This window comes from Arachis ipaensis, chromosome B08 (genome assembly GCF_000816755.2).
Source record: "Arachis ipaensis cultivar K30076 chromosome B08, Araip1.1, whole genome shotgun sequence".
Classification (NCBI taxonomy): domain Eukaryota; kingdom Viridiplantae; phylum Streptophyta; class Magnoliopsida; order Fabales; family Fabaceae; genus Arachis; species Arachis ipaensis.
Window position 1 is genome coordinate 40,690,806 of NC_029792.2, and position 13,250 is coordinate 40,704,055.

The following is a 13,250-nucleotide window of genomic DNA, read 5'->3' on the forward strand; positions in this document are numbered from 1 at the left end:
CATCCTAAAAAAAAAAGACCATGTCAGAGTAAATAATCTAACCTGTGAAGGATTTAACTGTCTCCATGGCTGTTCCAGGGTAACTAGTTCCCACAATATTACAGCAAAGCTGAATACATCGCATTTTTCATTTGATGGTTTACCTAGGATGACTTCTGGCGCCATCCATTCAGGCTAATCATTTTCAGAAGGCAGGAAGAAGGATTAGAATGTGAAGCCAACAAAGAATTTTTTATATGACTTGTTAATGCAATCAAAGAACACTCTTTATTTTCAGTCAATGAATAGAACTTACTGTCCCAGCGGCAGTTTTAGATGAAAGGAATGTATTTGCCTTTGTTCGTGAAAGGCCAAAGTCAGCTACCTGGAGTAAATATGACAAAAGTGAATGTCAATAGATACATTTTATTCGTAAGTTTGAGCATTTGGACTTCGTAACAGTTACAATGGGTGAATAACATTAATTATTAGGTTCCTGCACCATCCAAGTGTAAGTTTATTTTTAAGTGCCAACAGGGGAACAGCTAGATGCCCTTTCATTCATTTAATATTATGACAAGGATTGGGATGTATCCTCAAATTCTTGCTTGAATTAGTGTGTGTGTCCTAGCATAGCTGTAAAGTAATAAAAATGTAGTGTCAATGGGGCAACACGAAGATGACCATTTCATCCGTGTGACTGTTTGGTAACAAATGGTTTAAATTCATGTAGTAAGCACTCAGAATTCCTTGCAAACTGTTAGAAGCTTTATGGATCTTGAGAGGAATGAAAAAATCTACAATACCAAAAGTTTCAACTGAAAACGATGTTAGGATCCAGCTACAAGGTACGGGACTTGAATCCCACAAGGAATGTACTAAATTCCAATGTGGTGTTTTAGTGGGTTTGGGCTCTCCTAGCACAATAGTTAGCTAGCTTTATGGTAGGGTTCTCGAAAGTTTATAGTAACTGGCATCACAAAAGTTTAAGAGAGATGGCAACTATAGGTGGCTGATCAGTATAGTGGAGTAAAATTGGATTGGGAGAATTCATCAACCACTTGAGTTCTCTGAGAGGGTTGGTGCAACCCTATTGTAGCTATGTGACCCCCCTTCTTGGAGTTCAAATCATTTGAGTTTCAGCCTGCTGGTTTGCATCTGGAGTGAGGAACTGGAACCATTGAATCTAAGAAAGGTCTTAGATCATAAACAGTTACAAACACGGTAAAGACTATTAAGGAATTGAAACTCTCTATCAACATCACTACTCATGAAGGAGAAGAGGCTGTGTGGAAAGTAGAGAGTATTTAAAATTCTCCGTAGTGTGAGAGAAAACATCTACCGTGATTAAAATGAGGTAGTGAGCAAACAAGGAACCAACTCCGTGTCTAGCAATGTAGAAGTAAACAGGTGTTACTCAGGAAAAAAAAAGTGGGAGAGGCCAGCCATGTCCAAATCCTGCAAATGAAGCTAGTCCAGTCAGCTTAGAAGGATCCTGATGGATAGTTTTATGTTGGTTGGAAATGACACAGGAGCTAATGTAACATTAGTTTCTGATTCATTGTTATTTGAAGCTTATGTTGTATTATCCTGCAAAAAGTATTATCCTCTTTTGTTGTGAGTCTACCATACGCCCCAGCACATCAAGAGATGGGAAATGAATGCTCAAATGTTGGTTTGTGTGATCCCTCAAGTCTCAGAATAGATCCTTTCTCGCCACAATTAATGCTGGCTCACAGCTTTAAAAGTATCCAATCAGCAAGAGCACTCTCTGCAGCCAACAGAAATCACAGACATTAATGACCAACTACATACACACACCTGGGAGCACCATTTCCAGAAAGCTTCTTTGTACGCTCAAGTTTTTGGGACATGAGTATAAAGATATTGCTGCCGTGGATCACGACACAGCTGCTTTTGAGCAAATGTGAAACATGGTTCACCTCCTACATTTTTATGGCAACACCATGCAGTATGGCCATTTGGCAACCAGGAATGTTACTTGTGACCAATTATTTTTATGCAGTTTACTTTAAATCATGACAAATTTGTGATATGTGATGTAAAACCCGTTTTTCTTTATGTTTCTTTGTTGAAAATTCTAAATTTCATTTTATCATAGGAAACACATGGATACCTATGGGTACCTATCTCTGAAAATAAAAAATGTTTACCAATGTGGCAATGACAGGGCAGAAGCCTGTTAAAACTCCATCAATGAAACCAATAAATGGTTTACTAGCAAAGTTCCACATTGGCTAGAGGCATGACCTAAGAGCTAATTTAACGATTGGTGTTAGAACACGGATATAGGATGGTGTTACATACCATGCCAATCAGAAATTAGGGATGTAATTGTAATCGAGTATATGGATTAGGGTGGGTTTTGTAACTAACTTGCCTAGCTGGCAAGTGAGCGACAAGTGAGCTCTGTGTTATGAGAGATAGATGGAAACTATAAAGGGTTCTAGGGAACTAGTGAGAGGGTATGGAGAAAGATGGGATGAGACTAAGGCTAGGAGTTAATCAGGTCTCAAGAATTCCTAATACCTTTGTTGCACTTTCCTTTCAGGAAATAATAATACAGATACATTGGGAAATTGGGCGATATCTCATTGGTACCACTCCAAGAGCATATCCAATACTTTATTTCAGTCTACCTAATGATGTTTTTTACACACTCCAAATCTTTGGTCTTGGGCATTAGAGAGGTATGTTAATTCTGGCATTGGTGTGGCCTGGCTGCATAATCACTTGGGAAATCCTCTCCTTAGAAGCTGCTCCTAAGGTCGGCACTAGATCTTACTTTAATTGTTCAAACTTTAAAGTATCAGAAAAATCAAAGCAAACTGCAGAAAAACTTGTCTACAACAGTTACCTTGACAGTGTATGTATTGTCAACCAAAAGATTTGGGGACTTCAAATCTCCATGAACAATGGGAGGTCTCATTTGATGGAGATAATTCATTCCACTTGCCTAGACAAAACATATAAGTATCACACAAAGTCTAATCTGCAAATGACAATGCATTACTTTCTCGTAGATGCAAAAAATGACAAAAGACAACTAGCAGCTTTGATCAGTGAAGGTGTACCACGTCATAAGCCATGCTTAAACGACGCATCTCACTGAGTGATATTCCAACACCAGGCATGCGCAGAAGTTCATACAAGCTGCCTCTGCAAAAAAAAAGGAGAGTATTTGTTTCATCTATTTCAGCCTAAAATATATCCAACCAAGGGCATAAATGAGGAACAATACAAGCATAACTGGTACAAGAAATTAATGTACCTTGATAAATATTCTGTTACTATAGATAACCTTGGGGGTTGAAATACTGCACCCATCAGAAGTACAATGTTTGGGTGCCGCATGCGCTTCATTAGGGAGACCTATAAAATAAAACAGGATACTGAAGTGTTTACACACACACACACACACACACACACAGAGAGAGAGAGAGAGAGAGAGAGAGAGAGAGAGAGAGAGAGAGAGAGAGAGAGAGAGAGAGATACACACATATAAACAGATAAAACTGGATATTATGACATACCTCCTTCAGAAACTCTTCTATTCGCTCAGAATCAAAATCTTGCACCTTAAGAATCTTCACAGCAACATCCTAAAAGGTTATACTGTTAGCATATAATATTGACACCATTAAACACTTTCAACGAGGAAAGAACAACATTAAAACATGAAATCTAGAATGATCCTGAAATTAATGAGTATCATATTTGCACATACAATTAGTCAGGCACTCCTGCAATTTCTGCAGTATTTTCACTTCAAAACTTAACCTTAGCGGTTAGCAGTAAATAAGAATAGATTATGCTATATTTTTGACAAGCTGAGCATGATTAACATCTATGCTCTAGGTTGAAGGGGAGTAACACCCTATCCAAACACAAAATGGATTCTGCTTTCCAAAGAATCACTATAAAAAAATCACCTTTTTTACAAGCTTAATTTTTTTTATAATCAAACAAACCGGAATCATCTCCAACCTAAACAGTAAAACATTAAATATGGAACGATTAGAGAGCAAACACTGAAAGAAAATAAATCCTTACAGAACCACGCCAATCTGCACGAATGACAGTTCCAAATGATCCTGGAAAACAGTTATAATGCCTTATTCTATTGTTTGACAATACATTTTCTAAGATATGCAGAATGCTTCAGCAGAATCAGTAATATACTTGTATAATATTTAGTTTACTTTAAACAATTTAAACAATATTTTATTGGTGAAATCCTTTAAAAAAACCTACCATTAGATTAAAGGTTCATATCTTAGTACAATTTTATATACTACAAAATTAACAACAACAACAATAATATTTTACTGCACAAAAAATAAGAGTTCTCTGATTACATTGGTATTGATGTACAGGTTTTTCAAAATTTAACACAAATGAATTATAAATGATCACTATAAATGGTTGAACCAATTAAAATTATATCTTTTAGAAAATTAGTGCAATAAGTTGCACCAAATCTGATACCAATGTAATTCCATCCTATCACTGCATACTAGGAGATTAATTTCAATCTTAAATCAATTGATATTGTATACAGTTGAAGACCAGATCGATATTGAACATTTTTGAAGGACTAATTGAAGCTATAATACCGTTAAGGACCAATCATATATATATAATGAATGATGCTTCATATACAGTACCTGCCCCAATGTTCTCCTTCAGAACAAGTTCACTCCATGGAATGTCTAGGTCCTCCACACCAAGATCAACTACAGACGGGTTTGTTTCAGTAACGGAAACATAGTCATCTGCACTAAGACCTGCAGAAGAAGGCATATCATATGGTAAGGTCTAATTCCATTGCATGATAATTTCTAATAGAACACAACTTAACTTTGTCCAATTTGAAGGGATTTTCTACATTAAATTTAATGGCATTGTAGTGTCTTGTTATTGTCATGTTACATTCATTCCTTTAACTTTAAATATCTTTTCATACTATCACCTATGGTTTTTATAAGTTCCCCTCTCTTTTAATATTGTAGTACTCTACTAGATCTGCACTTCCTGTATGAGTGTCCAAAAGCATTTTTCCCATACATGCCAAAATAAGGTGGGACTAGTAAAAGCATGTCAAAATTGTTTATAAAAAAACAAATTGAAAAAATGAATCATACGTCATTCCACTTATGATCTACTCTATGACAAGAGATAGCTCGATCTTTCAGCAGGTTAGGTAAATTAAACACCAAATAACCACAATGTGGGTGGATTCTATGGTGATTATCATTATGGTGGATATGGTAGCTATGAAATTTTCGTAACACTTAAAAAAGTGCAATTAAAATTAAAGTTAGATTTTTTTTTTATTATTTATCAACAGTATTTAATTTTATCACACTTTTTACTTTTTTTATTTTTAAATTAAAAATGTATTATTAAATAGTAAAAACATGTAACCTTAATTTTAGCTACACTTTTTAAGTGTTGCTTGTTACCTAGCTCAATGACCTGATAGGTTACTAATTATAGTAGTGGATCAGTTAGTTAACTTACGACTAGCTATAGTTAGTGTGATTAGTTGGTTCACTTGTCAGCTGGTACGTTAGTTACTTTTCTGTTCAGTTTCTGTTTTCTGTTAGCATCAATTTGTTGTATATAAGGCAGAAGCTCAGGTAATGTAAACTCAGATTTTCGATTTGATGAAATCCAAGCTCTATTGCTGATCTTCTTCTCTGGTTTCTCTCTCAATGAGTCCACTCTTGCTCCACTCACACCTTCTACATTGTCAAAATTTCATAGCCACCATAATGATAGCCATTATAGCATTTACCTTACATGTGATCTACTCTAAAAGGAAGTGATAGACCATTCTTTCTCTTTCTTCTTTTCTTCAAGTTAGTAAAGATGGTTCATGCTTACCCGATGCAACTAGGTGGTCATTCCCATGGGCATAGTGTGCACTAGAAGTTCTAGTTTCTTTTACATCCATTCTGTCACTAAGATTAACTTTACCACCTGCATGATGCAAATCTGAAATTTTAGTAATGTATTGTCAAAATTATTTTGACAAGACGTAGACCCGGGCAGGAAAAATAAGAATTTCAATAGAAATAAATGTAACTTCTTTTACAAAAATTGGTTTCTGAAATTAAAAAATGGTGTATTGAAAAATTAAATATTTTAATATTTTCAATATTTATTATGTTAAAAAGTTTGAACTCTGAATCCTAAACCCTGTAAAAATCTTTAAAAAAGTAACTATGATTAAAACTAAAATATCATTTATTTGTATTATATTTAGCTACATTACATTACATTTATTTAAGTGGTACATATACTTTCCATTTTCTTTGTATTTAAAATATATATATTATTCCTAGTTAGAATTTACTGTTTAGTTTGTTATGAACATAGTTATTAAGTGAAAAAAGTAAAGATAAATTAAAAAGTAGAGAAATGATTGAAATAGTGAGGATAATTTTAAATATTTTTTAACTTAATTTAAAAAGTCATGATGAGTCTCTTGATATTTTTTATTTTAACATAAAAAAAAAGAAAGATTAAGGAGAGAATATTAGAAAAAGACGGGAAAATAAATTACATTGTCCAGTTGTCAAAGTATTGGTAAACAATACTTACAACTTTTTAATTGGACAAGTTATTCTAAAGTCATCCCACACAAATATAACGAACTGATCATGGAGTTTATTTTAGGCCATTAAACATACTTTTGGATATGAGAAATACATTAACATTTATTATATTTATGAAAATTAAATTTGTTATCCAAATGAATAATAATAACAATAATCATAGGGAAAAAAAAAAAGAATGCTATGGGGCCAACACTTTTAGTGAAAACAAGGCGAGAGTTGGCTAGTGTTGGTTCAAAAGTAAGACAAAAATAAGGAAAAAGTATTGGTCACATAGAATTTCTCAATAAAGTTAAACCCAAAAGGTGGGACTCTTGATATGGAGTCTTATCCATAACAATAAAATATTTTTCTATTTGGAATGCCTGGATACATTTGAAGAAACCTCTTGTTTTGAATTGCTTTATTAAATAAAATACAATACTTAGAATTATTTGTATATATAACTAATGAATTGTAATAATGAAATTTTAAAGGAGCAATGAACATAGTTAGAAAATTTAATGTGAGAAATCATAGATTTTATACAAGATTAGTTTTCTTGATATCATTCTCTATGTTGTTATAAAATTAGTCTCATGCTTACATAGTAAGCTTTTTTTAAGGAGAAAAAAAACACTTAGATGTCATTAATTCATCATAGAATGACTTTCATTTCTCCTTTTATATATTTATAAATCATGCTATATGTATATTAAAAATCAGCCACCAAATCAACCACACGTATAGAAGACATATTGAAATACAAATAGACATCTAAAATTAGTTAAACAACACACGTATTTATATAAAAATACATGATGGCTGATTTTTGACGTGCATATAACATTTTTGTTATAGGTAGATTCTTTAAGCTTAATGTTGGATTGAATGAATAGATACACAAAACAAGGTGGGGCTGAGGTGGTGAAAGTTAGCTTCAAGTAGTTTGGCCACAATGTAAAGAAGTCCTATAAAATTAACCCTAGTAAGGAGAGTAGATAAAATGAAGGTTTAGATGTAATTATGTACAGTAGAATATCTATGCATAAATGAGTTAAGATATTATAGGATCTATTATGATACAGTAGTTAAATGTAATTATGTACAGATTCCTTTTTCAAGTTCTATAAACTAGTTTCCACTTCGTAACTAAAACTCATGGAATTTTTTATTTTGTCTTTCTCTCCTCTCACAATTAACAAAGCACAAAACGAATATGAAAAGAAGAACCTAATTAAGCCTTCCAAATCCTTTTAGACCCTCTATAATACTTTTTAATATTTCATACAATAACAAAATGCATGTGAGATGTGAAAATTCAAATAGATAATACTAAAAACACACGCAACAGAAACGAAGAAAAAATAAGGAAAAAAAGAAACAGAAGTTTTTAGTAAAAAATGGCAAACAAAATACTTCCTCCCTTTTCTATAAAAGTTAGTGCCAGTTGATAATTATACTAAATGCATCTGAAGAGAGAAAATAACCTGATGTTGTATCAAATATATGGTGCAATCCTTGACTGTCCAAGAAAAATGATTGGGCTAATGTCTTAGTATATCCAGCTGCTTCAACTGTCTTGAACTTTGGGTGACATAATGGTGAAGAGACCACCATTGATGATGCAGAGTTCAGCAAAGAGTCAGGCTGGCACACTGAGCCAGGCCTTTCAACTAAATCAATCATATACTCCCTAGAAAGGTGTATACAAATGTATATTGTTATTATTATAATTGAACCTTTTTTCGTGGTTATTTCAGATAACAAAATCATGCCTGGCAGATTCAATGCAGAAGGAAAAACAAGCAGCAGCAGCAGCAGCAGCAACAACAACAACAAAGCCTTATCCCAATAGGTGGGGTCGGCTAGAAGGAAAAACAAGCAATTGATATAAAAGTTTACAAAAGCTATTATAGCAAATAAAGACTATTGATCTGATTAGGATTGTCTAAGTTTATTCCATAGGCAATTAGGACAACTCTTTAGTTGGAGCGTAATGCACGCACCTTCAATGACAAATTTTCTTACAAGCGAGTTTTGTGGGACAGGATTAGACATCTAGCATCTTTTTGGTGTAACGCTCATGATTTATATAGAAAACTTTCCCTCTCAAATAAGTTGGGAGATTTGAAAGCTATGCTTTATAGATAAATCTTTTGTTTTGTTTTGATTTTCTATCCTTTATCCCCAATTTGTATTATCCTTCTCCTCATCATAAGAAATTCTCTTTTTGTCCCAACCAAAAAAAAAAAGTATTTAATGTATTTCCTATTGTTTTCTAGGTTCTCATGTGTATCACTTACCTAAAGATGTTGAAATTGTGAAACAGGTGGCTGAATTGTTTAGGCTCACCCAATAAGTTCACCACTTGAATATAGACACCAACCAACACTATACGTAATGCAATAAGAAACACAATTTACATTTACAAGGACAATAACAAAGATTTGAACTATTTTTTATAGCTCTTATTGTTCCAATTCCATGCCTTCTACTATTCGAAGTGCCATATTAATCAACTGGTAGCAAAATTTGCTTTTGCATACTTGGCTTTGCCCTGCTACCTTATATCAATTTTCTTTTTTCTAGTTTTGCAGGTTTAGGGAGAATAAGGGATGCCACATTTTTTGTAGCAATGTGCCATATATGCCACTACTTGAAGTATTTGGTTGCAGCCTAATTCTCACACCTTCGGTGATAGATTTTCATGCAAGCAAGTTCAGTGGATAAAGATAAGCATTTTGTCTCTATTTGATGTAAAGCTCATAATCTTTTAAGAGTACTTTCCTCCCAGATTTGGTTATATTTAGACATCAATTGCACCTTAAATTGATGGAAATTTTAATACTATGAAGGAGCAAGTTAATGTGAAAATCTTCCAAGGATTAATTTGAAGGCCAAGTTGACACCTTTTTTTCTTCCCCAAAAAGTTGAATCAAGAAGCATTTTGATCATCAGATAATATTGTTATTAAAACCCAAAATAAGCTAATCCAAATATGAACTACAGCAAGAAATAATGAGAATTAAAAGTCATTCGAAGTTTTCACGCAAATTTTAATTAATGACCAAACCTGTCAGAATCAAATTGCACTATGCATGAAGCGCCAACATCCCTGCTACAATACTTGCAGCCCTTAGCAATTCGGCAGGGTAAGTCAATTAAGTCAGCTAACACCTGAAATTTAAATTGTTAATTGTGGATATTAGGTCCCCAAATGCATCATGTCACCAGAATTCATATTAACACTAACTATGAAAATTCTTTATTAAAAACTCCAAATTGCTTAAACATAACAATGATTGGAATGAAATAAGAATTATAAGAAAAATGTTTATAATCTTATTGATATTGAGGACAAAAGAATGCACATACCCAGAAAATCAATCAAAATAAAAATTTAAATAAAGTGCAATACTTTAAACAGCAATGCTCGGTGAACACAAAGACCAACAGCTAAGCTTCCAATCGGAAGAATGACAGAATTCAGGCAGCTTTTTAGTTTTTGGGCGCACTCCTTCCACTGTGAGCCTAAATTTTCCTTAGTTGAACGTCCTCCACTTTCAGGGAGAAAAAGAATATATATGTAAAAAAAAATAAAAGGCTTGTCAGGACAATGGCAATACAATTGTGAGTAACGGAAATATTTTCCTTGTACTTTTCCAAATGAAAGAAAGATGAACCTCACCCCATCCTACTATAAACAAGATTTGCAACCTGAACAGCTGCAAATTTTCGAGAATTCCAGCTACTTGAAAGACTGACTACTCTACTTTGCAGTTCTCTCAGACCAGGATCTCTAAATTTATCAATAGCAACCACTACAATTGACGAGTCATCGCAAGGTTCTATTGACATCAGTGATTCAAATGAAGGAATTATACCAACATTCTGCAGATCAGAACTTATCGACCATGTGTAAGCATCCACCCCATGGATTAGGTAGAAGCCATCGAGAATTTTGTCCGAGTATTGCAAACAACCATTTACCTGCCCATTGTGAGAACAGAAAATAACTGATTAATTCCAGATATTAATGACAGATCTAGGTCAAGACAATTGAGCAATTCCTTAGATTAAGATTTAAAGCAGAAAAGAAAAAGAAAGTTAATATAAACTGTTAAGTCACTACTCAAATTACTAATCAACATTGAACTTTGTCACACCTAATTAATGAAAAGAATCAGCAGAATCAATTTACAGTATATTTCTGGTAAGAATACCGTATTAGAGCAGGAGGTGTATGACTGAACAGATAATTAGTTTTTGACAGTGCCCTTTTATTTTTAAAAACAGTTTCCTCGCTTACGCTAAAAGCAGGTCATTATTGCATTTTTGGACCAAATTATTTGTGCAATCATGTAGTTCGTTAATATACTTCCTATTATAGGCTGTGACAGATATTAGTGTGGTTAATTAGTTAGAGTAACATAACAGAAGCGGTTATGATTCATCTTCTCTCTTCAACATATATAAAGAGAGCATGACTTAGATATGTATGTGGCATTTTCTTCACTTACACAATAGCTCCTATTCTAATCACTCTTCTGCAACTGTGGCTTTCTTCTTTTTCTCATACTCAAGTTCTTAATAGAACTCTGCATCTCTAGGAAAACTTACACAAATGAAATAAAATCACTCTAGTATGGAGTCTATAAATTATGTGTTTTAATCATATAGGCCATAGATGAAGAAGAAATTAGCAGGGAAAATTTGTCATATATTTCAAATTAATTTAATTTCTGGCATTATTTAGATTCACTTCATTTATTATTTGATCTAAAAGAGCCTGTCAAATACCACACTCCTACTTTTCAAAACAATCCTTCTGTTGTATTTAGTTTGTGTTTGAATTTGCTTGGGGTATTCAATTTTTTTCAAAGAGGGCTTTTCAATTTTTTTTTTCAAATAATAATAATAATAATAATAATAATAATATAATGAGAATTGTTTTTTATAACAACCAGTTCAGTAGATTGAATGTCGTATGTGCAAACTCAGAAATAATTCCAAAATAGTCATAGTGGGCCTTCAGAAATAATTCTAAAATGATTATAATGGAAAATCTAACATGTACCTTCAGGCTAGGAAAGTTGTTTACTCGTAACCGGTAACCCGAATAGCATATTTTTGAGTTTGCATGAACTTTTGCATAGACCTTCATTCTCCATATTTATTTGTCTTAAGCTGAAATTTTTTTTTTTTTTTGTAGNNTATATCATAAAACTATTTCTCTTAAAAATTTAAATAGAAAGAAGCACATGAATAATTATATCTCTAACATATATCATTTAAAATATATACATCTATATTTAAAAAGAGAAATGTTAAGATAAAATCTTTGGTGGCTAATTTTCTTATTTCCAAAAACTAACCATGAACATGATGAGAGAAGTTACAAAATGCTAAAGAAAAAAAAACATAAAATAAAATTTTAAAGAAATGTGACTTAATCAGCACGAAACCCTACGGATGATAGTAATAATAAAAGATATCTTCATATATTTGAAATTTATATATTATACTTTTAGTTATTTGGTTAACTATATACTCTGATGATATCGGACGTATGATCCTCCACCAAGCCACCCATTCAGCTGTCCTCCTATTTCCCCAAATTTAAAGTTATTCATTCACAAGAAGCATAACAACTATAATTAGGTAAATTCTATCCAACCCTCTAAGGTAGGTTATCCTGATTATTAGATGAAATTAGTTTGACTTATCATGATTAACTTCATTACTCAAACTCAACCCAACTCCACCATCAAAATCTCACTAAGCTTGAAGAGAATGTACCGAAGCACAGATGCACAGCCTACGGATATCATGACATAACACAGTTCGTGCCGGACGAACAATCAGAGCACCCTGAATCGTGCTGTGGGAAATTTGTCTGCTCTTCGGTTAACAAGGAAGTTTAATTCATTTCCTAATTCGCTTTCATTTCATTTCATTTATTCTATTATATGATGATGCATCACACTTCGCAGGCTGGTCTCGCCAAACTCATTGGACTTGCTAGAGAGACTAACGTTCAGGCAATTATATATAAATCTTGCTGGATTCGCATTTCATTTTCATTTCAATTTCAGTCTCATTTCATTTATGTTCTTTTGGTGCTTTGAACCCAAAAGGGTGAAGAGCAAAAGAAATTGGATGTGCTTTTCAATAAAGTCTTTATCAAGATATGATAAACCAACTAATTTCATTCAATAATCATAAGATATGTCACAGTAACTTATTCTTTATTTTTTTTATTTAGAGAGGCGAAGTGCCAGCTGGAGCTGAAGCTGATAGCTCTCCTCAATCTGCTTGGCCCAGCTCTTGATGGAGTTCGACGAAACCTGCTGCTGTTCTTCGTCAGGCGCATCCATGGAGTGATGGTGATGGGGTATGGCTATCTGACTCTCAGGGGGCAGGAGCGCCACCATGCATCTCTTTTTCCAAAACTGTGCCCTTAATCTTCCAAATCCAAACAGTGTCACAAACTACTACGTTTATTTTCCACTTTTCCTGGATACTGGGTAACCGGTTTTCACTGCCATTAAAAGTGGTCTTTTTAAAAGCTTATTTGGGAGGTTAGGAATTAAAATTTATTTAAGAGTTAATTTTTTTTATTTTACTTTAAAATAATTAAAAATA

General features: G+C 33.2%; 1 protein-coding gene across 1 annotated transcript in view; it reads right to left on the reverse strand.

Annotated features, from left to right (window-relative positions):
- The window catches only part of LOC107613034 (serine/threonine-protein kinase CTR1), a gene marked incomplete in the record, with an annotated part of 13,795 nt that extends 649 nt beyond the window's left edge, over positions 1 to 13,146 (reverse strand). Inside the window, 14 exon segments of the mRNA XM_016314867.2 lie at positions 43 to 174; positions 296 to 364; positions 2,858 to 2,956; positions 3,075 to 3,159; positions 3,272 to 3,372; positions 3,534 to 3,602; positions 4,054 to 4,094; positions 4,668 to 4,787; positions 5,890 to 5,985; positions 8,093 to 8,298; positions 9,679 to 9,782; positions 10,024 to 10,165; positions 10,294 to 10,595; positions 12,869 to 13,146. Of these exon segments, the coding sequence (XP_016170353.1) occupies positions 43 to 174; positions 296 to 364; positions 2,858 to 2,956; positions 3,075 to 3,159; positions 3,272 to 3,372; positions 3,534 to 3,602; positions 4,054 to 4,094; positions 4,668 to 4,787; positions 5,890 to 5,985; positions 8,093 to 8,298; positions 9,679 to 9,782; positions 10,024 to 10,165; positions 10,294 to 10,595; positions 12,869 to 13,039 (1,737 nt within the window).